The sequence below is a fragment of the Danio aesculapii genome, chromosome 12 (genome assembly GCF_903798145.1).
Source record: "Danio aesculapii chromosome 12, fDanAes4.1, whole genome shotgun sequence".
Taxonomy (NCBI): Eukaryota; Metazoa; Chordata; class Actinopteri; order Cypriniformes; family Danionidae; genus Danio; species Danio aesculapii.
In genome coordinates this window covers 8936043-8962147 of record NC_079446.1, presented here as the reverse complement: position 1 = coordinate 8962147, position 26105 = coordinate 8936043, and the positions used below count along the sequence as shown (strand labels likewise).

The window sequence follows — 26105 nt, the reverse complement described above, 5'->3', positions numbered from 1 at the left end:
CAGATCACACACAACACACCCTGGAGGAGTGCAGAGCTGTAGGGAAGACAAAAAATGTCCCAATTGTTTTAAGTCTTGTTTGCTTTTACTTTTCAGCTCTCTTTCCAAGGTTAAATGATAAATAATAATAGACGTGAGTTAATATGATCTCATTTAGATGTCAATCGTTTTTTTACATTGTTTTGTCATTTAAATTGATATTTTTCCCTGAACACACACACACACACATTGTAATGATGGGGTGTGGCAATGGAGGTAGAGTCCCACATGCGGCTTTATTAATATAGAGAGTAGGGCTGCACAGTATATCGTTTCAGCATCAATATTGCAATGTGCATGTCTGCAATAATCATATCACAACGAATGCAATGTTTTATATGTTGCGATTATAGGATTCATTACAGGTTCAGGACACATAAGATGGTTTATGAGCATTCTCTATATAGGCGTAATGTATTTTATATTGTAAAAACTGCTTATTATATAACTTTACCCCTACCCTAACCCCTAAACCTAGATTTAGAATTTCAAAAGCCCCCATTAAGTATGATTTTTAAGTTTTTGAACGACAGGGACGTAAAGTGTTTCCCTGTAAACCCCCTTACTAGTGGTCTCATATCTTTTTCATTATACAACTTACAGTGTCCCTGAAAACCACATAAACCTGTAAACACACACATAGAGAGCATCCGGAAAGTATTCATAGCGCTTCACTTTTTCCACATTTTTTATGTTACAGCCTTATTCCAAAATGAATTAAATTAGTTTATTTCCTCAAAATTCTACATGCTCTGTACAAATATTGAATATTTTGTCTATCTATCCCAACCCTATTGAAAGACTTTAAATATCTTATTATTGCTTTTATTATATATTGCACAACTTCTATTTGTCGATATTTAGATTCTTTTGTTATTATTATACTTTTTCTTTGTTATTGTTGTTACTATTTCAAGGTCACGAGTGGTTGTGTAAGCATTTCACTGCATATCATACATCTTACTGTGTACATGTGACAAATAAAATTAAAACAATGTCCCCACAAGGTCAAATGATTAGAATTGTCATACACATTTTTTGAAGAATGCAGGTAACGAAACAGTTGCTTGGTCCCACTGGGAGTGACCTATCCTTTAACTGCTGTACAATATGGGAATCTCCCTTTTCACCACTTGAGATCTGGTGACTGTGGAGATTATTTGAGTATAATGAACTCATTGTCATGTTCAAGAAATCAGTTAAAAAGGATTTGAGCTTTTGTGACGAGTAGCGCTATTATCCTGCTGGAGAGATGAGTTTACTGTGGTCATAAATGGATGGACACGGTCAGCAACATTTCTCAGGTTGTATTGATTCTCAGGTTGTATTGATTTGATCGATACATTGATCAATTGGTAGTAAACGGTCCAACATGTGCCGCTAAAATTCATTCCCTAAGCAGTCCAAACCATTGATCTATGGAAGGACAGATCTTTGTTTTAACGTTCAATGACTCCATTTAAATTTAGCTACAGAGTTAGACTGATCAGAGCAGCCAACTATTTTCCAGTCTTATGCCCCGTTTACACTAATGTGTTTTCGTTTTAAAGCGCATAAGTTTTGCTACAGTTACGCCATCCATTCATACTACGCAGGAGTTTTCAAGCGCTGAAAACGGAGCGGTTTGAAAATGCTGGACAGTCCATTTTCTAAAACGCTGCTGCTCCGTCTCAGTGTGAATGAGGGAAAACAGAGACATTTGAAAACAGAGGCGGGGCTGCAGACATTCACCTATCTGATTGGGGCTTTTTCCTCAATATTAAGTAGCCTACACACAGTTCAGGCTTGCATCCTCTCCTTGTAAGTTCAGACATCGCAAGTTTGATATGAAAAACAGACTCTAGAGGACACGTCGGGTAAATCTTCAAAGGGAACAGTGAACTTTATAACCTCATTCACCTCATCCTGGATACTGTGCTTTGTTTCACTATCTTAACAACAAAATGAAAACATGAGATAAGGAGCTGGTATTTTCATTTTGATATTAGCAACTTATCAGATGGAAGAAATGTCGAGGCGTCGTGCTGCATTTATGAGCGTCATCTTCACTGTATGCATATTTATACCAAAACGGAGCCTATAACATTACTGCCTCCTTTCATTTTAATTGAAAATGCTAAACATACCCTCTCTTTTGCTGACTATCAGTTTTAATAATCAATAATGACCATTATAAAAGTATAACGTACAATAGGTTTATACATTATAGGAAATAAAGGCAAGCAATCGGTCAATGTACAGAATGTACGTGGTTACATTAATTGTTAACTTATCTTTGCGCTCAGCCAAAACATGTTACCTGAGAACAAGTGATAGATTCAAAAGACCAACGTCAGGGAATATGTTGTTAGATAGAGACAACAAGATGAATAAAATATCACGTTTAACAAATACAGTGAGATTAGATCCAGCGGTAGATCCTTGATGAACAGTCCGACGAGCACAGCTCTCATCTGGCTAGATATGCTGCAGCGCATACCAGAGTGTGTGTGCGGTCACGTGATGTGCATTTTCAGTGGTGTGATGTAGACGGAGAGCTGTTCAGATGTTCAAAATGCGGGTTAGAAAGAAACAAAAGCCAAAAAAATTAAATAAACAAATAAATAACAGAGTGAGAATGTGGTAGAATCTGAAAAAGTGGTCAAATTCAGGCGAGGGATTTCTGCTTTTTAAAACCGTTGGGGGAAGTGGGTGATCGGGTCAAACGGTGCTTTTGAAAACACTATTGGTTGGGTTTAGGGAAGGAGGCGGGTGGGTCAATCGATCAGTCAGTCAGTTGACAGCGGCCTCTGGTGGATTCAAGCGAGTACAGCAGGCGTGAATAGCACTCGCGAGAGAAATCTTAAAGAGATCTCAAAAAGCATACACAATGGCCTCTGTTGGATTTGCGAAAACAAAAATTGCTAAAAATATGTACCTCCTGGGATGTATTTGCCGCTCTCCATAAATGTATATAGGGTGCGTTTTCAGAATGGGCCTGGGTTGATTACCGGTTTCCAACCTTTTTCAAAATAGCATCTTTTGTGTTCAAAAGACAAAGTAAACTCAAACAGTGAGTCAAACAGTTTGTCAAACTCAAACAGGTTTTCACAAGTGAATGTTGAGTAAATGATGACAGGATTTTCAGTTTTTGGTGAACTATCCCTTTAATGCTGTCTCATCTTTAGATTTTTGTTTTTGAGTGCATTTTGCTGTGTCTGTTTGCGCGGTCAGTGTAGTTTGCAGAAAAAACTGTATTAGTAAGAAAAACATTCAGTAAAAGAGCTGCTTTGTTAATATTGTTCTCAATACCTGCCTTCAGTGATTTGCTAGTTTTTGCTTTTTAATCGAGTCAGTGATCCTGCAGGTGATGTAGTTCAACAAAAATATAGTATCAGGACAAAAAACTATGATTTTCCTCCTCATTGCATTTTTAAGGATAAGTATTTTGCAATAGAGGTGATGTTTTGCTTTGCTTGAGTTCATATCTGGAGTTTTCATGCATTTTCGTTCTGTTGAATGCAGAGATAAGCTGCAAGAATGACAGCGAATGGCTGTTTGAATGACAGTGGGCTGGAATGTTCTAGATTCAGAACGAGTTAAGCTCTATGCATATCATTGTTCGCATTTTGCTGATAATCACAGCAAATACTTTTCACAATTCCCACAGTGAGTTTACATGCATGAGATTTTAAAGAAGAAATCATATTTTACAACTAGCTCATGCTCTCATTCTGTCAATTGGGAATAGGTAGCACCCTTCGCCCTTAAATGTACTTACGCATTAATATCTGACTTTACTTAAAGAAGATTTAACCAATTTATGAGAAATATGTGACATGAGAAATCCATTTTACCATGTAAGCTAACTAACAATAAACTACCTGACAAAAGTCTTGTCGCCAATCCAAGTTTTAGGAACAACAAATAATAACTTGACTTCTAGTTGATCATTTGGTATCAGAAGTGGCTTATACGAAAGGCAAATGCCTCTAGATTACGCTTATTTTAGCTAAATAAAATATGATCATGCTTTGATTTTTAACTATTTAATTAGGACAGTAAGGTCTGACTTTGCTTAGACAAAAATTTTATTACTTAACAGAAATAATGTACAGTATACAATATAAAGTTATGGTGCAGTGGAAAAATTATTTATATTGTGTATGACTACCATGAGCTTGGACGATTGCATCCATACATCTCTGCAATGACTCAAATAACGTATTAATAAAGTCATCTGGAATGGCAAAGCAAGAGTTCATCAAGATTCTTTGGATTCATCTTCAATGCCTCCTCCTTCAGCTTACCCCAGACATGCTCAATAATGTTCATGTCTGGTGACTGGGCTGGCCAATCTTGGAGCACCTTGACCTTTTTTGCTTTCAGGAATTTTGATGTGGAGGGTGATACCTCAGGCTGTCAGGCTGTTGATGTTGCCGTCCACTCTGCAGATCTCTTGCATGCCCCCATACTGAATGTAACCCCAAACCATGTTTTTTTTCTTTACCAAACTTGACTGATTTCTATGAGAATCTTGGGTATATGCGAACTCCAATAGGTCTTCTGCTGTATTTGTGATGATTGGAATGCAGTTCAACAGATGATTCATCAGAGAAATCTACCTTCTGCCACTTTTCCAAATGATCAACTAGATGTCAAGTTATTATTTGTTGCTCTTACAACTAGGGTCGACGACAAGACCTTTGTCAGGTAGTGTATACAATTGAAGCCCTCATGAATTTAGTTTTCTTTTTTAAATATTTCCCAAAATATGTTTAACAGAGCAAGGAATTTTTCACAGTATGTCTGATAATGTGTTTTTCTTCTGGAGAAAGTCTTATTTGTTTATTTCAGCAAGAATAAAAACTGTTTTAAATTTTTAAACCATTTAAGGTCAGTATAATCAGCCCCTTTAAGCTATATATTTGACTACAGAACAAATCATCATTATGCAATGACTTGCCTAATTACCCCAACTTAACTAATTAACCTAGTTAAGCATTTACATTACATTACACTACACTTTAAGCTGAATACTAGTATCTTGAAAAATATCTAGTAAAATATTATTTACGGTTATCATGGCCAAGATAAAAGAAATCAGTTATTAGAGATGAGTTATTAAAACTATTATGTTTAGAAATGTGTTTCTAAACAGATATTGAGGAAAAAATATACAGAGGGGCTAATAATTGTAACTTCAACTGTATGTTCAGTACTGTATATAGCAGTGAACCATGATCATTCCCTTCTGCTAAAAATAGTGTATCTCTGATAACTTCTTCATTATCAGTGCATCAATCATGTATGCTCATAACAGAACCTCATATCCTGCAGGTACAGTCTGAGAGGAGGTTATCCGGGTTCAGAGTCTCGGTTTTGTCACTCTGTGTTTGGTGTGAAACTATGCTTCTGTTGCCAGATTGAATTAAGGGTGAGAAATCGCACTGCAACTACTAGTGTGGAGCTCTGTGTTACTGAGACTCCTTAGCTTTAGTGAATTCCTGAAGTTTTTGCCTCTCTTTTATGTGTACCGGATAACTGAAGGTGGACCATTTGAATTATTAGAAAGTTCAGTGGAGCAGAGTCCATTTAGAGCTCAACTATTCTGCTCATACTATGGTTAGACACTGTTTGATGGTTTATTTCAAGGCATGTGTCAGAGTTTTTGTCCTCAACCAGCTTGTGTGTGTAGTACCTAAGTTATAATCAATGGATTGCTGTGCGTTAAAGGATTTTAAATTCACAACAGAGGCAAAGAAATGCCCGATGTGAAGCAGCGTGTAATGTATTCCACTTATTCTGTGGTCATTTGAATGAATGAAGGATCTGGCAACCGTCTCTGAGATGCTATGGTTACTACTAATGTTTGAGGGAAGGCGCTTTTACTTTGAACTGTGCTCAATTTTTTACAATTATATTTGCTAAAATATTAAAAGAAAAACACAATGATGGGGTCATCAAGACTTTCAGAAAAAGCAAAAAAATAAATAAAAATAAATTGCGTTAGAAGAATAACGGCAGACAGAAAAGAAAACAACATTAAATTTACTGTCCTGCCCCATAGATGCTGCATTGGAAGCAACTCTTACAAACTGTAAGTCTTTTTTTTGGGTACTTTGATGCAAAGATACATACAAAAATCTTATTTTAAAAACTTTTAAGGCTTTAAGATACTGATGACCCTTTAGCACTCGTCTTGTGAAAAGAGTTCATTACACATCTCATTTAAAGCCTTTGATTTTACATGCCTCAAACCAGAGAAGTTCAGCTACACCATGATCACCTCAGGTACACCTCATGTGCTTTATTTGGTGTTAAATGCTAATACTGTGAGTTTGAATGCCATTTTACGTGACATTTATTGCCATACTACTGAAAGCAGCAGCAGATAGTTCACCTCAGATCTTGAAAAAAATAAAATAAACCGTTTGAAATTGGCCTTTAGAACTGTCTCAGTGCAACACATATTAGAGATTCAGCATCTACATTTAAGGTTTTATATTAATTAAATTATAAACCTTACCATTTGGTTGGAGTGCAGTGAGTGCACTATTCTGTGCTTCTGAATGGCTGTACTTAAATTTATGTCGTGTTTCATCTGATACAAACAGCCAAATTGCTCATCACTGCAATCTCGTCACGTAGCGTTTTGTTAGAACACGGAGTTACAATGTAACCTGCTCCCCTAATGTTTACGTTCATAATATTTAAACTATTTGCTAACTAATAACGTTCTCATGTGGAACCCTAAATCTGCGTCTCATTTAGGAGGCTGTTACTGTCTACAAGAGGTCACATTTCGGTCACGATTGCATAGTTTGAGAGCCTTCATGACTGAATAAATTAAGTATGCGGTCATCCACCAAGGCAACCCGGGGTGCTGAAATATAATTGAGTAAACTGACATTGGGCAGGTTTAATAACCAAAACAAAGGCAGACATCCGGCACGTCGCACATTTTCAAAGCAGAATATCTGACTTCAGCATTGTTTTTCAGATAAACAACGTTCACTTAGCACGTTTCTTAAATATCTGCAAACATATTATAGTATTTCTATGCTTTAGAAGAGTCAAAAACTGACATACAACACCTTTAACTCTTCTTTATTTAATGGAATACAATAGCAAACAAAGGTTTGTACTGTAATAATTTGGGATTTTATTATATTTGAAAGCAAATATGCTTATTGCTTATATGCATATATGCATTTGTTTTATAAAAATCCATGAAGCTGTTTTCTGTTTGAATGTATTAAATGACATTTATTATATATTTTTAATTAAATATCTACATAAAACCAAACTTAATAAAAAGTTTACCTCAGCGTGATTAAAACTACCTAAAATAATGGAAACCATTTGTAGGAGTTGAATTATTTAGAATATTTTTGGTCACGGTGGCGCAGTGGGTAGCACTATCGCCTCACTGGCCAGTTGGTATTTCTGTGTGGAGTTTGCATGTTCTCCTCGTGTTCATGTGGGTTTCCCCCACAGTCCAAAGACATGCGGTACAGTGAATTGAATAAGCTAAAATTGTCCGTATTGTGAATGCAAGAGTGTATGGGTGTTTCCAGGTGTTGAGGTGTAGCTGGAAGGGCATCCGCTGTGTAAAACGTGTGCTGGATACGTTGGCGATTCATTCCGCTGTGGCGATCCCTGATGAATAAAGGAACTAAGCCGAAAAGAATATGAATGAATTACTGACCAGTGTTTATATGGAGATGATGGGGTTTTTGACCTGAACTGCAGTCAGACACCAGCAGGCATTTAAAATATTTCGGCACAGCTGGTTTTTAGGGCTTGTTTCCTTTACAGTAAAACACTTATTGGGTAATGTCATACTCTGTTGCTTTGTGGCCTTTATTTATTTATTTATATATTTATTTGAGGTTCAGGCACCGCTTAGCAACTGCAAGTATCATTCTAGCACTGATTTCATAAAAACAGATATAGAGAAAAGCTCCCTTTGCCATCAACTTTGTGCTTTAAAATTCTCCAAAACCTCCTCGTGCTCAATGTTACGTACTAAAGGAAACATTTCATTATTCTAAACTTGACTGCCTGTGTATGTACAGCACAAAGCATGCAACTAAAGAAAGATTTGGATCATAACATCTCTCTGAAAATGAGTTGTATTGTTTATGTCATGACACTCATTGACCAACAGAGGGCAGACTAGAGAAGCTTCTCTGTCATTAATCTGTTTTCATTTGAAACCATAATAGACATACAGCTACATAACCGCTCTCTTCAGCGGTTAATACTCACGAAAATGGACACCACAAAGCAGAAAGAGCAGGCAGTCGCTGAAACGCTCCGTCACAAACCCCCCCTCAGAGAATGAATCCATTGTTTTTTGGTTCAGATCTCATTTGTGCTGTGCCTGAATAGTAAATGGCTCAGAGGAGAGACAGTGATGAGTAGGTAATTGTACAGCTTTGTTCAAATGGTGACTGTTTGTTTTTGCTCAAGCACACCAGCGCACGTCCAAGCAAAATGTTGTGTAATAATCAAACAGCCCACATTGTACTTTCTCTTCATCTCTATCCACCCTTTTAACTTCTTATAACACGCTGTGCTACTGGAAAATGGGATCACATGATGCTGAGCAGCTTCCGTGCTGGTTTCTCTCTGGAGGTCGAGGGAGCTTTTCAGTTTATTGTTCTCTGGCCAGAGGCGTTGCAGAGACACTCCAGCTAATGCTTGCTTCCTTCCTTCATTCACACTCTAGTAGAGAGCAGTAAAGGGCTGCAGGTAGAAACCACTAGATATTAGGATTTTAATATCATTTTTTTCAAACATAATTGATAAATGCACAAATTCCGGTTATGAGCTATTCTCTAACACTATTAGAGAATTCACTGGTACCATGCAAAAAAGAAGGGTCAAAAAGGCTTCATATAATAAAATAGTATTAATAAAAAAGTAAATAATGCTAAAATATGTCAATATTAGTGTTTGTTTGTTTATCGACTTTATCGATATATTTATCTACTTATTTATTGGATTATTTATTTATGTGTTTATTTATTTATCTACTTATTTATTTATCTATATACTTATTTATTTGTCTATCTGTTTATTTATTTGTCAATTTATTTATGTATTTATTTATTTATCTATATACTTATTTGTTTATCTACTTATTTATTTATTTATTTATTTATTTATTTATTTATTTATTTATCTACTTATTTATTTATCTACTTTTTATTTATTTATCTATATCATTATTTATTTATTTATTTATCTGCGTATTCATTAATGTATATATCTGCTTATTTATTTATATATTTATTTATATATCTACTTATTTATTTATCTATATACTTATTTATTTATCTACTTATTTATTAATTTATATATGTACTTATTTGTTTATTTATCTATTTATTTATTTATCTACTTATTTATTTGATTATTTATTTATCATTTCATTTAAAAACTATAATATTATCTCTAAACAATACACTCAGTTTTGAATTTTTAAAAAACATTTTAAGGTCAATATTATTAACCCCTTTAAGCTATATTTTTCAAAGGGTGGCTAATAATTCTGACTTCAACTGTGTGTGTGTATACATCACGTTGTTGCAGAGACGCTATTGGTTAAATGGCGGCAAAGTAGAACACGGAAGCAGCTTGAAGCGGAAAGAGCGAATATGTCTGCGGTCTGGAGGTGACGACAACATTGCCATAGCAAACTGTGAAATATGTAAACTTGGGATTGCAAGCTGGGCATTTTAAGTTGAGGTGCTATTTGTTTTTAAATTCGATTTCTTTTTGTGTGAAATTTTTGTGAAGAGTTTATGTTATTTATTACTTTATTGTTCAAGCTACCTCACAGAAGTTGTTGAATGTTAAAATAATGTGAATAAAATAAAAAATAAGGAACATCCTGGGTCTGTTTCTTTGCTCTTCTTTACTCTATTTTATGTATTATAGAAGTATCGGATCGGGTTTCGATATTGGCAGATACTTCAAATGAAAAATGACATTAAACTTAAAATGAAAATAAAAATGACTCGGACTCAAGGGCAAAAAAAACCTGATCGGGACATCCCTATATTTTACATATATATATATATATCCAATGCAAAAATATAATATTAACTTTTTTTATATTGTATTTTAAAATATGAATTTCATATATAGCTGTCATAGTTATTTTTATTCGTATTTTTTTCATTACATTAGAATTTTTTATATTTTGTATTGTCAGTTATCAAGATCTCACGTTATCAGAACAATTCTAAACTGCAAGTCTCAGCCAAAAAAAAATCTACTTTGCATCCAGAAAGACAATTTAGACAAAATATATTATATTTTTAAATGATTATGAATAAAGTCAATTGGAGAATGACTTGCGTCAGCTAGTGAAAGGTGAATAGTCACAGTTGTGCTCTCTTTTCTTTTCACATCTCACTGAGAATCCACAGCATATAAAGAGGATGATCCACTGACCAGTAACCCGACGCCAGCAGGAGCAAACTCTTCTCACACTGGCATCTCACTAATGGGTGTGCAATTTATCAGCGGGCGTTAATAAACCATTAATTAACCATTTCCTCCAGGCTGTGATCAGTTGTAAAGGGGGGCAATTCTCCATGGCAATTGCTCCATCTTTGGTCTCTCGTTCTCCACCGCCCTCTTTATCGCTCTCTCTCTCTCTCTCTCTCTCTCTCTCTCTCTCTCTCTCTCTCTCTCTCTCTCTCTCTCTCTCTCTCTCTCTCAGTGTTTGGCTGTTAGAGAAGAGCGCGTGTCTCCATCAGCACCATTCAGTCTGTATGTGGAGCTCCAGTGAGTCAGTAGAGCCTGTGTGTTGGTTATGGAGAGGCGGGTGGTTTAGTTGGTTTGATTAACCAGCCCACAAATCTCTCAAGCCCACTCCAGTGTTTGACCTGTGGCTCGTGGAAGAGCTCCGGCATTAACCAAAACACCACAGCCACTTGAAACAAGTTCTCTGAGTGCTCTCGACCATCAGTTTAGGGTTTTCCTGGACTTTTTCAATAGTTCTCTCCATGCTGGATTAAATGAAAGGATCTTTTTGTGCAAGATGAGCGAAGACGCTAAGGAAAAAGGGACTGGGAAGCAGGCGCTACGTACTAAGAAGAAGGGCAAAAAGGTAATGAGAAAGCTGATTTAATGGTCATGTATGTTGGGAATTGCTTTGGATTCTGGTTTGATGTCATTTGGAGGTGTTAATGGAGGTTGTTGGGGGGTGAAAGGACTTGATTGAGGACTGAAGGAAGCTACTCTTTTGTTCTGGAGCGGCTGAAGGGGTGTGTTCAGGAAGGCATGGGTTTGTTTTGGAGGTGTTTGACAGGACACTTTTAGGATAGCAAACCTAATTATTCTTTGTTTGAGTTTTTTTTTTTTCATTTTAGTTGTAGATAAAAAATGTTGGGAAAGAGCCTTTCATGTTTTAGATTTAATTATTTTTATATGTGTACTACTTGATTTATTTAAAATAAATTATAAAAATTAATTTCTCTGTGTAATCTTATGTCGTCGCTGATGTTTTGATTGTTTTTTAGATGAAAGATGTGAACTATTATTTAAATTAATTACTTTAATAGTGCTTTAATATATATAATATATTAAATATCATAATAATATATATTTTTTGTATTATTTAATAATAAAATATATATTTTATTAAAATAACAATGCACTACTGAAATAATTAAATTAAATAATAAATAAAATTAAAAAAATTTATTATTATATGAAATATTTATAGTAAAATAATAAATTATTAAAAGAAATACATTCAAAATCATTAAAACATCCTATTTTTATATTTCTATATGCATATAAAGAGTGTATTCAAAGTGTTACATATAAGTAAATAACCTAATATAATTTATTATAAACAAAAATACTTATAATATTACTATATAATGTAAATTCGTTTTTCTATTGTATCAAAATATGTATAATTAAATAGATATATAATTAAATATATGCAGAGAGAGACTATATATATATATATATATATATATATATATATATATAAATAAAAATGTGTATATATATATATATATATATATATATATATATATATATATATATATATATATATATATATATATATATATATATATATATATATATATATATATAAATTCCTCAATGTATGTTCGTAATGACTGATATTGAAATGCATTTGAATTCAGCCCTATTTCTTTGTACACACACTGTGGACAGATGTTTTCTCAGTCTCTTTCTCTGGTTCTCTGGTCTTTGCCTCCACCCACTCCGTCTATTCTCTGCACGAGCATTATAATCTGCTTAATTGCAGCCGTTCAGAAGCATTGGCAGGAGCTGGATCTGAGTCAGCTCTGTGTTTTGCTGCTACTAGATAGGGCTCGGTGTTCGCTTCAGATGATTTGGGGAATTTCAGGAATTCCCTTTCATCCCGAGTGACAGGTGGAGTCTTGATTTCGGTGGCAGCGTTTAATCATTTCAGAGACGGTCATCAGTGTAATCAGAAGTGAAATGTGTGTGTGTTTGGCAGTCGCTTTGAGGGCTCTGTATCTCTGGGTCTCTTTATAATAACACAACCTGTTGCTATGCACACTGGGAATGATGAGTAAGCAGCGACAAGGGAGGAAAATTAGAGCATATTATGAGACCTGTTGTGTTTTTATTTGTATTCTGGCCTTTTTTATTGCATAATGGTCATGTTAGTGGGCAATATGAGTAAAATGACTGATCATTTATTTATTATAGGTTAACAATTTGGCTATTCTTTTAGAATTAAATTAAAATAATAACAATAATTAAAATAATAAAAGCTGTATATTCTGTATAAATGTGCCAGTCCACATTTTACTGGATTGTTTTGCAAATGAAAAGTACACACACACACACACACACACCTGTGGCTGCACTTCAGTTAATGCCACAGGACTGCATTGCTTGGCAACCGTTTGCAACTAGACTGTCTTTTAAAGGGGTCATGTACACAGTATGTTCTATATAACAACACATAGAATATATAGTAATATATATATATATATATATATATATATATATATACAGTTGAAGTCAGAATTATTAACCCTCCCTATATATTTTTTTCCCCAAGTTTTGTTTACAGAAATAATAATTTTTCAATACATTTCTAAACATAATAGTTTTAATAACTAATTTCTTATAATAATTGTAATACCCTTATAATTTCTAATGATTTCTTTTATATTTGCCTCGATGACAGTACATAATATTTTACTTGATATTTTTAAAGACACTTGTATTCAGCTTGAAGTGGAATTTAAAAGCTTAACTCGGTTAATTAGGCAAGTTAGGGTAATTAGGCAAGTCATTGTATAATGATGTTTTTTCTAGGGTTGGGTGATGTCCACCAATTTCGCATCGTATGATGTCTAATCTAAAACATTGCGATGTCGTTGTAGGCGGTGAATTAATTATGAATAATTAATAATTTCATAACAAATGAATTATTTGTAGCCTACCGTTTCAACTTCCTGACCCCCATGGTCTTTGTTTTACCCATAACCAAATCACAAATAAATAAAGATAAGTTACACACAAATTACCACCTGTCAATCACTTTTCCGCGGGACTCTGGCATGAATAGGCAGAGTGATCTGTGTCGTTATAATGGTGTCCACAAAAATAGTAAAAGGTGCACAAATAACAGGAACCAACCAACAGTATCTGAGGTTTTCGCTAAAATTACTAAGTAAAAGCATGAAAGCGAACGATTGAAGCAGTGTACTGAGGCTGTGACACGTTACCTTATAGATTCAAAAGACAGAAGAGTCGTTAGATAGAGACAAGATGAATTAAATATCACGTTTAACAACCATAGTGAGATGAGATCCAACGGTACATCCTTGATAAACTGTCCAATGTGCACTGCTCTCTGGGGTTTTGTGCTCAAGGCACAACGCTGACTGCCTGGATCTCAGACGTGGACATATGCTGCAGCGCATGTCAGAGTGTGAGCGCATGCTCATCACGTGATGAGTGTTTTCAGTGGTATAGTGTGGACGTGGATCGTTTTCGTTCTAAAATGCCATTTTAAAACTAAGACGTATTAGTGTAAATGCGGCCTAGGTGTGTTTTTTTCGTGAGCAGGTTGCCGCTGCGATGGGGCAGGGCGGAGGATTGCTATGCCGGCTCAGCATCGTGATGTCTATCGGCCATCGGCGATGGACGATGGCATCGCCTATCGACCCAACCCTTATTTGTTCTGTAGACAGTTGAAAAAATATTGCTTAAAGAGGCTAATAATATTGACCTTAAAATGGTTTTAAAAAACTAAAAAATGCTTTTATTCTAGCCAAAATAAAACAAATAGAACTTTCTCCAGAGGAAAAAATATTATAGGAAATACTGTGAACAATTGCTATGTTAAACATCATTTGGGAAATATTTGAAAAGGAAAAAAATTCTAGTGCTAATAATTTTGACTTCAACTGTATATATATATATATATATATATATATATATATATATATATATATATATATATATATATGTATATATATATATATATATATATATATATGTATATGTATATGTGATTTTCAGTCTTCATTCTGACCCTCTTTCTGGAATGTGTTTCTAACGGAGAGGTCCTATACTGTTTATAATTAAACATCCACACTTTTGATTGGATACTGTAAATAACTGAACATTTTCCAACATTCTTCTAAATATCTTCCTTGGGGTTCAGCAGAAGCAACAAACTCAAACAGGTATTGAACAAGTGGTTTTTGAATTTTCTATCCCTCTAAATAATTGGCATGGACAGTTATTTTAGATGGCGATACAGTGGCTCAGTGGTTAGCACTGTCGGCTTATAGCAAGAAGGTCACTGGTTCGAGTCCCGGCTGGGTCAGTTGGCATTGCTATGTGGAGTTTGCATGCTCTCCCCATGTTGGTGTGGGTTTCCTCCGGGTGCTCTATTTTCCCCCACAGTCCAAAGACATATAAGTGAATTGAAAAAACTAAATTGGCCATAATGTGTGTGTGAATGAGTGTGTTTGGATGTCACTCTCGCCTAATGCTTCATCCACGTCTGGTATGAACGCACCATAACGACAGGATGGGGCGTGGCTGAGCATATTTCACTGAAGCTGTCAAACTGATGTCATCAGAGATGGACTGCCATTGCAGAGTGGAAGCAAGTGATAAGGTTTTGATTAAAGATTACCAAAACAACATTTACTTTATTTTTTAATTGCTCACCTCAAGTCTAACAAAACACGCAAGCAAAACAAACAATGTAAATTTTGATTTAATGCAGACTTTAAACCCTATATCATAAAATATACACTTTATAATGTTCCCCGACAAATAAGACTACCAAATGATAAGATAATGCTAATACTCCGAAGTGGGGAATTCTCAGCTAGAGTATTTAGGGGAGTCCTGAATGGGTCCATTTAAGGAGTAATTGGTTGTTAGGGCGACGTGAACCTTTGCAGGGGTTTGTCTTTGTGTGCTGGTTGTATTGTGAGGGCTCAATAGAGCAGGAAATCAGACAGCGCGCAGGTTTGTCAAAGCTCATTTTCTGGTTAGACCCGTCCCTGTCAATGACTATTATCTTTTCCAACTGATTTGGAGAAACAAAAGAAGAGAAGACAACAGTTAGAGCTCTGTTTTGTCCTGACAAATGCCTAGCTAGACTACAAATACAGCAGTTTTGGATGGGTGTCTGTCTGGGTAATGTCAAGGGAAAATAAAAACAAATGTACACATCTGATATTGTTTGTAACCTTGCTTAATCAGTAGCTACGTATATTTCCATCCACCTATTTTTATGCACATTTTGTTAAATCGCATAACAAAGTTCTTAATGGAAACACCAAGATGAACATAAATTATGAAAATCCTCATAAAAATGTGCATAAAGTACAATAGAAACACATTTAACGAATGATTTCCAGCATGCGTATCAATAATATCATGTGATTCTGTTTTAAAAGATCATGTGAAAATAAAAATATGACGCATTAATGGACGAACCAGCGGCCAGACCACATTGTAAAACATCTAAAATGTTGCTTTGGTCATTCTGAAATGCCTCAGCTAAAGTCTGTCATCAAAGTGATCGTTTATTACCTCAGAACATTCTCGAAACGGTCTCTAAAATCCAGCACGCTTTCATTGCATTTTGTCTTCGCCTTCTGAGACTTATTTATTATAATTCTAAGTAATTTATTAAAGGAAAAATGCCCACAATGGCATCTCCTATACTGTATTTTAAGGAAACTTAACTAGCACTTTTCCTCAGATCACAGTTTCAATTCAGTTAAGTTAACTTAAATGGCCTAAGTAAATTTGACTTCGTATAAGTAATAATTACTTTTACTACCTTAATAAATAAGACTTGATCCTATTAAGTTAAGATTACTTAATTGAATTAAGGCAATCAGTTTGCACAATGCCAAGTTCAGACTGCATGATTTTAGCCCTGATATATATATATATATATATATATATATATATATATATATATATATATATATATATATATATATATATATATATATATATATATTAGGGTTATCGCAATACTCGAATTTGGTACCAATCGATACTGAAATTTTAAGAACACCCATTTGAGTGCTGTTAATCATGCTAAGCATTTGCCATTGTGTTCACGTGCTCAACAAAAATGACCGTGATTGCCCGTAAAGGATATCAGTTCGCTGACCTCACTGCTGTTCACTGAGTGTAACCAAAGATACAGGGACACTGGAGCATTTTAAAGGTGCAATTCATCAGCAGATTGCTCGTATGTCAGCTTATAGAAAAATCAGCTGATTGGCGGTACCAATTCCAGTATTGTGACAACCCTAATATATATACAACAGTTCTGCCTGGTTCTTGAATCTGATTGGCTGATAGCCATGCGATATTCTGTCAGTTACAGCACTCGTCCAGCCTCTTAACCCTTCACCCTTGTGTATTACTCTGCCCACATACAGCGACAAGCTGAGAGACACTCTACAGTTTCACAAATATTGCTGCTTTTGGGCAACATAATGTACTTTTGAGGCTTTTTTAGTCAAGAATGTAGTTGTTTAGATTGCAACTATGCAGTTTGTTTATAAGGATAGTGCTTATTTTATACATTATTAAACAGGTAAATGACTTTCTAAGTCGATCTCTCTCTTTTGTATGTTGTAGTGCTGTGTTTATACTTGTGTAATATTGTAATCTCCCAATTGCAACAGAGAAATACTGGTAAATCTCTGTAGACTGATGGCATTTCATGCCGTTCAGCCTTTTAATCTTAAAATGTGAGCAAAATCACCTGTTTTGTCATCACTTTAGACATTACGCAAGAGAATCATTCAAACACTAGCTCTAAAATGATGGTGGTAAATGAGCAACAGTTTCTGCTGTTCTGACCATCAGCTGCAGATGTGAATGAATGGCGAACGAAAGTAGTTCCTTTTACAAAAGGGTTTTAGACAGTCCGTGTTGGATTTTCTTATGTTACACATGATTATGCCGTAGAACTGTTGTTTAAATGCAATATCAAACTCGTAGCAGTGTGATGTGGCTATATATCGTCACTGGTGGGACACTGTGGCACTGTGGCTTGTGGGAGGTGTGCCAACACCAGTGCCGATATACAGCCATATCGCACCGCTACTTGTGTGATATTGCTCATGGCAGCAGTTTATTAGGAAGTGATGATTTTGTTCTCTTTGACTCACTGAATAGAGTTATAGCCCTTTATTCGCAAATGTTATTATGTTATATTAAAGTTTTGCATATAACTCTAATTAGCATCATTGGATGGAAACACAGCTAATGGCTCTTTGCCAGAGTAAAAAACAAACAAACAAACAAACAAACAAAAAACAATAGAAATCATAGAACTATTTAATGGTTTCTAGTGTAAATAGGACACATTACATTAGGATTGATGGTGCTGGGTTGCAACTGGATAGGCGTTCGCTTTGTAAAACATTTGCCAGTAGTTGACAGTTCATTCCACTGTGGCGACCCCTGATAAATCAGGGACTAAGCTGAAGGAAAATGAATGAATGAATTAATTAATTACTTAAGGATTTATCGGTTTTAATGTCACCAATAGAAGGCAAAACAACAACTGTATGCTGTGGTTTCATTTAAAGCCAATATAATTTCCATTATAACTATTAAATCTGTTACTAATTCTATGAGGCTTTTATAATTTTTTTTAAGCAGACAACATTTTACAAACAAAATGAATCAGATCACTTGCAACACTAAACAAACTGGATGTGCAGAACGAACAAAGCGTCTTTCTCTGGCTCTTTTGAGCTGTGTAATACAGATATAGTGATATCATTTTAATTTCAGACAGTCAACATGGCTGTTCATGTCTCCTTACATGTTGGTGAAGAGAAAATGGCCGTGCGGTACTGATCCGGATCACAATCACAGGAACAGAGAGAGAGTCTCAGACAGGCAAACGGAGGGTGTTAGATGGTTGCTAGCGCACGCTTATCCACAAGAGATGCACGTCAGATTGAGACATTCAATGCAAAGCTGTTACCACGTGTCATTTCCTTTTCACCGCTCCCGAGTCAAGGAGACCATGGGGGAGTTTTTTTTTCTTTTGGGGTCAGTGGCTGGGAATAAGCATGAGATAGAGACGGAGAGTGTCTGGAACCTGAAGCATTGGCAGGTGTGTGTAATTGGTGTCGCCATGGCAACCGGAGGCCTGTTGGGAAACAGAAGAAGCTGCGTTTAGATGACTGAGCCGGGAATCCCTGCTGATCGCACAAGGAGTGTTGCTTTTATATTTAGGATTGCCAGTGCAAATGATCATTACAGTATTATTGCTTCATTGTACAGTTGAATTCAACATTATGAGCCCTCATGTGATTTTTTTTTTTTTCCTTTTTTAAGTATTTCCCAAATTATGTTTATTAGAGCAAGGAATTTTTTATAGTATTTTCTATAATATTTTTTCTTCTGGACAAAGTCTTATTTGTTTTATTTCGGCTAAAATAAAAGTAGTTTTAAAGTTTTTAAAAAAAGATTTTAAGGGCAATATTATTAGCCCCTTTAAGCATATATATATATATATATATATATATATATATATATATATATATATATATATATATATATATATATATATATATATATATACATATATATATATATATATATATATATATATACATATATATATATATATATATATATATATATATATATATATATATAAATATATATTGTCTAAAACAAACCATTATTATACAATGATTTGCCTAATTAACCTAATTAACCTAGTTAAGCCTTTAAATGTCACTTTAAGCTGAATACTAGTATCTTGAAAAATATGTAATAAAATATTATGTACTGTCATCATGTCATATCAGTTATTAGAAATGAGTTATTAAAACTGTTATGTTTATAAATGTGTTGAAAAAAACTTCTGTCTTTTAAACATAAATTGGGGAAAAATATAGGAGGGGGATGGGGGGCTAATAATTCTGACTTCAACTGTATATAGTTGTAGAAAACTAAGGTTACAATTACATTACAACTCACATTACATTCGCGCCTGAGCACGCTTATGTCATCGTTGATGCACTGTTCAGTAAGATGCGCTCTCGCTCAGCCCAGTGGAGATTTCTTTATATCGTTATATTGTTTTAGTAGTTTGGGATGCAGTGACATGCATATTTTCATGCAATATTTCGCCGAACAGATTAGCCACTTTTGATGCTCATAAACAATCATAAAGTCCAGGTATATAAAGTCGTGCAGTGAGGGGTTTGCATCTTTAATAATCTTTTTTTTGTTTGTTTATTCTGCTGCCAAGAATAAACAAGAATAATACAAGAATAAACAAACAAAACAAAACAAGGTTCTAACACGGAAGGCAAGGCAAGGAAAACACGCCATAATATTCACAGTTCAACATAACAAGACTCAGCGGGGTGTGTGTGTGTGTGTGTGTGTGTGTGTGTGTGTGTGTGTGTGTGTGTGTGTGTGTGTGTGTGTGTGTGTGTGTGTGTGTGTGTGTGTGCGTGCGTGCGTGCGTGCGTGCGTGCGTGCGTGCGTGCGTGCGTGCGTGCGTGTGTGTGTGTGTGTGTGCTGTATAAATAATCCAACTAATCAGTCCTTGAGCAGCTACAGCTGTGTGTGTTAGTAATCAGCCAGGATTAGGAACTGGAGTGTGTGTGCAATGCATGACTGGATCTTGTAGTCCATATAATGGTGGAGTTGTAGTTCTATGCGATCTGTGTGTTTACCAGCAATCTGGAAGGATTAGATGGTTGGTGATTGTGACTCCAACAGAGTTTGTTCCTCCGATGAAATCTAGGAACATGTTCAGTGCTGTTAATACATTGCAAAAGCATTTCTTGCTTATTCAAATTTGTCATTAATAGTAAACATTTAATATATACTATTAATATAGTTTAATATAGTAAAAATTATACAAAACAAAATTTGTTTCAAAAATATATTTTTTCCAAGAAAAATATACAAATTATATTTTTGTTTGTGCGTCTCCGCTACTTAACTATACGGATGATTTGTTTCGCTCTGTGGAAAATAAGGATTTAATTAATGCTTCATTGTAATTGTTGAATCGCAAACCTCTGTCATATATTTTGCTATTTTTTTTATATGTCATTATTTTGTCTTGAGCATCAGATTTTTCGTTGCTGCTAATGTGCTTTAATTTTCTCCGCTCACTGAAAGTTCAGGCGATGCTTAATAAGCAGCCCATGGCTGGAAAATATACATTTAGATTTAAAAGAAAATAACTTAATATCAAAAAGGAATCATAAGTTTTATCCGTAATGCCCTTAAATAATTTCGTTATGAGTTGTCAGCAATCATCAGTGTTTATCGAGACTGAAATAAGAAAAACAGAAATTTAAATTGAGATAAGAAGTATTGTTATAGCAACGCTTGTGAAATAACACTCGTCGTAGACATCACAGGATGACTGATTGTGAAGGAACGTGTAGTCTAGCGCATTTTTATCAAGAAAAATAATAATCTGACAGTGACTTTCGTAAGCTATAATAAAAATCGTGTGATCTGCCTAAAGTGTAGTATCGAATAATGTTGTTGTGTTACCACAGCAACTATAGATTTACCACAACAGATTAATTCAAAGACTTTACTGCTATATTGTGGTTTAAAACACTATAGTACATATTCCTATAGTATTTTTATGTAGAATAAAATAATAACCATTAATCAGCCATTGGTCTTCTTCAAACTGCAGTTCTGCTTCTTGTCTTCTACTACAGTTCAAATTCACACAACCCTGGAACATTCACCATCAAATGTCATTAAAACCTGATAAGTCCATGACCTTAACTTGTGGTACGCTTTCACAGTTCTGGCAGCATATGTCAAATCAACACTATACTCCAGTTCAGATCATCCAGATCTTAAACCCAGGCCCTCTTACACCCAAAGGAAGAATTCCCCTCCAGATCAATGAGTCAACAGCACCTGTGGGGCTCAATAAGAGTTGAAAGTGTAAAGTAAGGGACTACTTTTTTTAATTTTAGGTAATTTAATTAGTTAGTTTAATAGAAGCAGATTAATATGTTTTGCTGAATAAAAGTAGAAGAAGATTTACCATTTATCAAGATAGGATAAAAAATAGGGATGTCCCGATCAGGTATTTTTGCCCTCAAGTTTGAGTCATTTGATTTTGAGTATCTACCGTTACCAAAACTCGATCCGATACTTCTAGAAACAGGATCCAGGATGTTCCTTATTTTGTATTTGAATTCACCTTATTTTAACTTTCAACAACTCTGTTAACAAACAGAGCACTTCTCTGGGGTAGCTTGAACAATCAAGTAATAAATAACATCAACTCTTCACTTTTTAGTGCAGTAAATATATAAAAAAAACTAATATAAAAACAAATAGCACCTCAACTTAAAAAACCCAGCAGGCAATCCCAAGTTTACATATCTCACAGCTTGCTATGGCAATGTTGTCATCATCAACTTTATAATACCCCCAGACCGCAGATATACTCGCACTTTCCACTTCAAGCTGCTTCCGTGTTCTACTTTGCCACCATTTAACCAATAACATTGCTGTTTCTGTGTAAAGTCAAGAAAGAGGTCTAACTCTGTGCCACCGCATAACTATAGATGTGTTATAAAATAATGTGTTATATATATATATATATATTGAAGTCCTGATCATGCTGTAACATCCGATTCCGATCGAGTCTGAAACCACGTGATCTGGCCCGATTTCCAATCACATGATCGGATCTGGACATCCCTAATAAAAAATTAGCTCAGAAATTAGTTCATGACAACATATGGTATAAATTTAGAGAAATTTATATTTACACAGTTATAAAACTGGTTATAAAACTGAACATTTTTTTTCAACTAAAGAAAGAAACTTATTTCAATATGGACCAATTTTGATGAATGTAAATAAAAACAATGGTCCTAAAGTATTTCTTGTTTTACATTTTGAATTTTCTTACATTCCAAGAATATAAAAAGGTCCACATATGGCTAAATAATGTTATGGCAGCCATTTTAACATTAAGAGATAATTCATTTGCCTCTTGTTACAGTTATAAAATAGTTTGGGGACAAGCAGCAAATTTTCATGGGCCAATGACATCGCCACACTGAAATGGTCTATAGGGTATGTATGAAATGTGTCATTACTTTGAAAGGTTTTTGTGTTTTTACACATATAAAGTTTAGATTTTAAGTGTTTTTAATTGTTTAATTATTCTTTCATCAAATCTATTGTTTATATTTCTTGAGGCATTGATATCATAATGACCAGAGCCTTACAGGAGGTCACCTTAAAGGGATAGTTCACACAGAAATAAAAGTTGTCATCAATTATTCATCGTTGATTAGTTTCAAACCAATTTAGAGTTTTTTTTGTTTTGTTGAGCACAAAAGAAGATATTCTGAAGAATGTTGGAAACCTGTAACCACTGACATCCATAGTAAAAAAAATCAAACACTATAAAAGTCAATGGTATTTTTCAAAATATCTTCTTTTGTGTTCAACGCTATACCTGCCAACATTTGTCTCAGAAATTCCGGGAGCCCTTGGGTGGGGGGAGTTTGTGGTAGGGGCGAGGTGTGTGTTTGTCTGAATAACATGATGTTAATAACTGTACTATGGACCGGGTTTTGGGCAGCCACAGCGATCGGATACTATACCAAAGTTGGTGACCGGGGTGTGTTACAGACTGTACCAAAAAGCTGAGCACCGGGGGCAGGGTGAAATTACAGGAGTTTTCTGGGAGAAATAACATAATGTGAGGGTGTCAGAACATGGGTCTGAAATACAGGTGACTCCCGGGAAAAATGGTAGTGATGGCAGGTATGAGATAAGCAAGAATAAATGATAGCAAAATTGTCATTTTGGATGAACTATCCCTTTAACTGTCTTGTCAACTCGATACCTTGTTTTCAACATGCTGTTTGTAACTAAAGCCTGGCTGACTATTTTAAAATTAGATCGCTATTGCTGTGAAATGATCATTATGCCTAAAATGTGCTATAGGGCTACTGTAAACCTGACTGAAATGACTCTGACTTCCTGTGGACCTCAAGATGAACCCATGCAAGGTTGACATTTACAGTGTAGTTGAAAGCTAATCTGGATGTGCCACTCTAATTGGAGAATCATTCAGGAAGTGAGCCTTGGCAAATCCCAGTCGTCCGGCGATGTGGAAATCACAGGAAGAGTTGAGCCTCCACAGATGCCATGCATACTCTAGTTAAAGATGCATGTCAAAGACTCAAATTCAGTTGGAACAAGAGGAACATTTCATAGTAAAATATCAGTAATGCAGTGTCTTCAGAGAATGTCATAACTGATCGAATCCAGTTATGAAAAATGAGAGCAAATGCATTGTTATGCCAAGTTGTCCGAGAGATTATTCTGTTTATCTTCATTTTCTCAGATGATTTCTTGGAGTGTTTGCGTTTAGCACATCCTACATGGGGGGATGAATCACATTTCAACACTGTAGGAAATGATTTCATCATATAATGGTGAATCTTATGCATCTCCTGTATGTTTTGGGGCTTCCGTCTATTCACTGTTGACCACAGAGCTTGATATCTGAGCACATTTCATGCTTTTAGTCTGATGTCCAGCTTGGATATTTAACTTAATCATAGTGAAGCTTTACAGCTGCCGTAAACCACTGAAAAAATGAGACTTTTAAGCTTTTAAAATGAGGTTGACCCTGCAGGACAGCAAGTTGTTGTTCTAGAAATATAGCTCTCGTCATGTTTGTACAAACTGAATGTACAATACATTTGAATTCAGTCATCATTGCAAACATGGACGGTAATTGCATGTGAATTGTTTAGTAATTCTGCAGTTAGTGAACAACAGTGAGTGTACAGGGAGTAACTGGTCCAGAAATGATTCTAGAAAATAAAACCTAGTAAAACTTGACTTTCTTTAGATTGATTAGTTTAACCATAAATATTTAAGGAATATTTCAGCTAAAAATTAAAATTTCCTCATCATTTTTACTAGGGCTGAACAATCTAATGTTTGAGCATATCGCAGGATTAGATTATTTATTTAAGGTTAACAGACAAAGATACTAATCAATATTATCATGGTTTCCGCTACATTCATTCTTCCGTGGTGGGGCGCCACACCAAAATTCATCCCGCCACGGCTATATTACAGCAACTCATTCAAAACATTCAGTCATTTTGTTTAATATCAGGTTATAATCACACCAAAACGTATTAAAAGGTAAGTGAATTATAACAGCGCAAACTAATAGTGCTGTGCGTTATTTGTGTAACCCTTAAAGGTTATGTGCTGACTGATTGACTGACTGACAGGTGCGTGATGCGTGAGACCAGCAATCACGATGTAGCTTTCAGTTAAGATGAACAGTTTCCATAATTATTCTTTATAGATAAAGGTCTAGGGCTCTGCATATAATGACTTTATCTTGCTGGAGTTTATAGCCGTTTCACTTTACTTCAGGACACATTAATACTGCTCTGTAGGTCTATTGGAGACATTCATAAATATTCCTAGCAAATTTAATAAAAGTTGGAGACATACTCATTACACAACCGCACTAAATCACACTTCAGCAGCGTTTATTTGAGAGCGCACAAAAATCTGCACTTGAGCAGCTTATATTTAAGGGCATGCAAGAAGTTTTGTGCACGAATAGAGGAAATCGGCGCGCAAGCAAAGAGATTCGCATGCTTGTATTACATGAATGCGATCTTGACTTGTAATGCTGCGCTCACCACATTTGTCATTGAAATAACACCATAGGTACTTGGTGGATCTGTGTAAAAAGGCATGTTGCCACAGCTGGAAAAATCCTTGAGGAAACACTGATTATTATTTCTGTATTATTTGTACACTGATGGCCATGTTTTTAAACATTGATTGTTCATTTTCTGTACTTGAATACTGTTAGCAGAAAACCATAAAGCACTGTTTATTTCTTTATTTTTGCTCGTTATTTATTATAATTTATGCAGATGCACTGCATAGACAAAAATTTGATCTTCCCAGTCGATCTAAATGAGTGAAATACAGTTACTCAATGCATCTGATGAAGTGATATTTATATCGCGATATATATCGCAGCAATAAAACATCACAATGTCATATTTTATCAATATTGTGCAGCCCTAATTTATTCACATTCAAGTGGTTCTTAACATTTTCCGAATTTCTTTCTTTACAAGTCAAGATATTTTGAAGAATATTGACAAAAGGCAGCCAATGAAATCTATTGTAGAATTAAAAAAAAAGAAATGTACAATGGAAACCAATTCGTTCTTCACTATATCTTGCTTTGTGAAACACAAACAATCTGGAAGAAGTGGAAGATGAATAAACGATGACAGAAATTGGGCGAACTGTGCATTTAACGAATATTAGGTCTTTCAAAATATTGTTTTTTTACCATTCTAAACATTAAAAAATGTCATTCCTTACAGAATTCATGCAACTAGTTTTTGTTGTTGTTAACTTGTTAGTATTCCAGCCTGATCTCATGAGTAAACGTAACTATTTTACATTCTGTCAGTTTAGTGGCTTTCGTATTAATTCAT

At 35.0% G+C, this 26105-nt stretch overlaps 1 protein-coding gene across 2 annotated transcripts in view; it reads left to right on the top strand.

The window, feature by feature from the left end:
* Window positions 1-26105, top strand: part of ank3b (ankyrin 3b) — a 303338-nt gene that overhangs the window by 32736 nt on the left and 244497 nt on the right. The window contains exon 1 of one of the 2 annotated variants that reach the window (XM_056470174.1): window positions 10812-11149. The exons of the other annotated variant lie outside the window; for it this stretch is intronic. Within the exon in view, the coding sequence (XP_056326149.1) occupies window positions 11081-11149 (69 nt within the window). The 5' untranslated portion in view covers window positions 10812-11080. Of the gene's footprint in view, window positions 1-10811; window positions 11150-26105 lie in introns of those variants that run through there. 2 annotated transcript variants of the gene reach the window in all.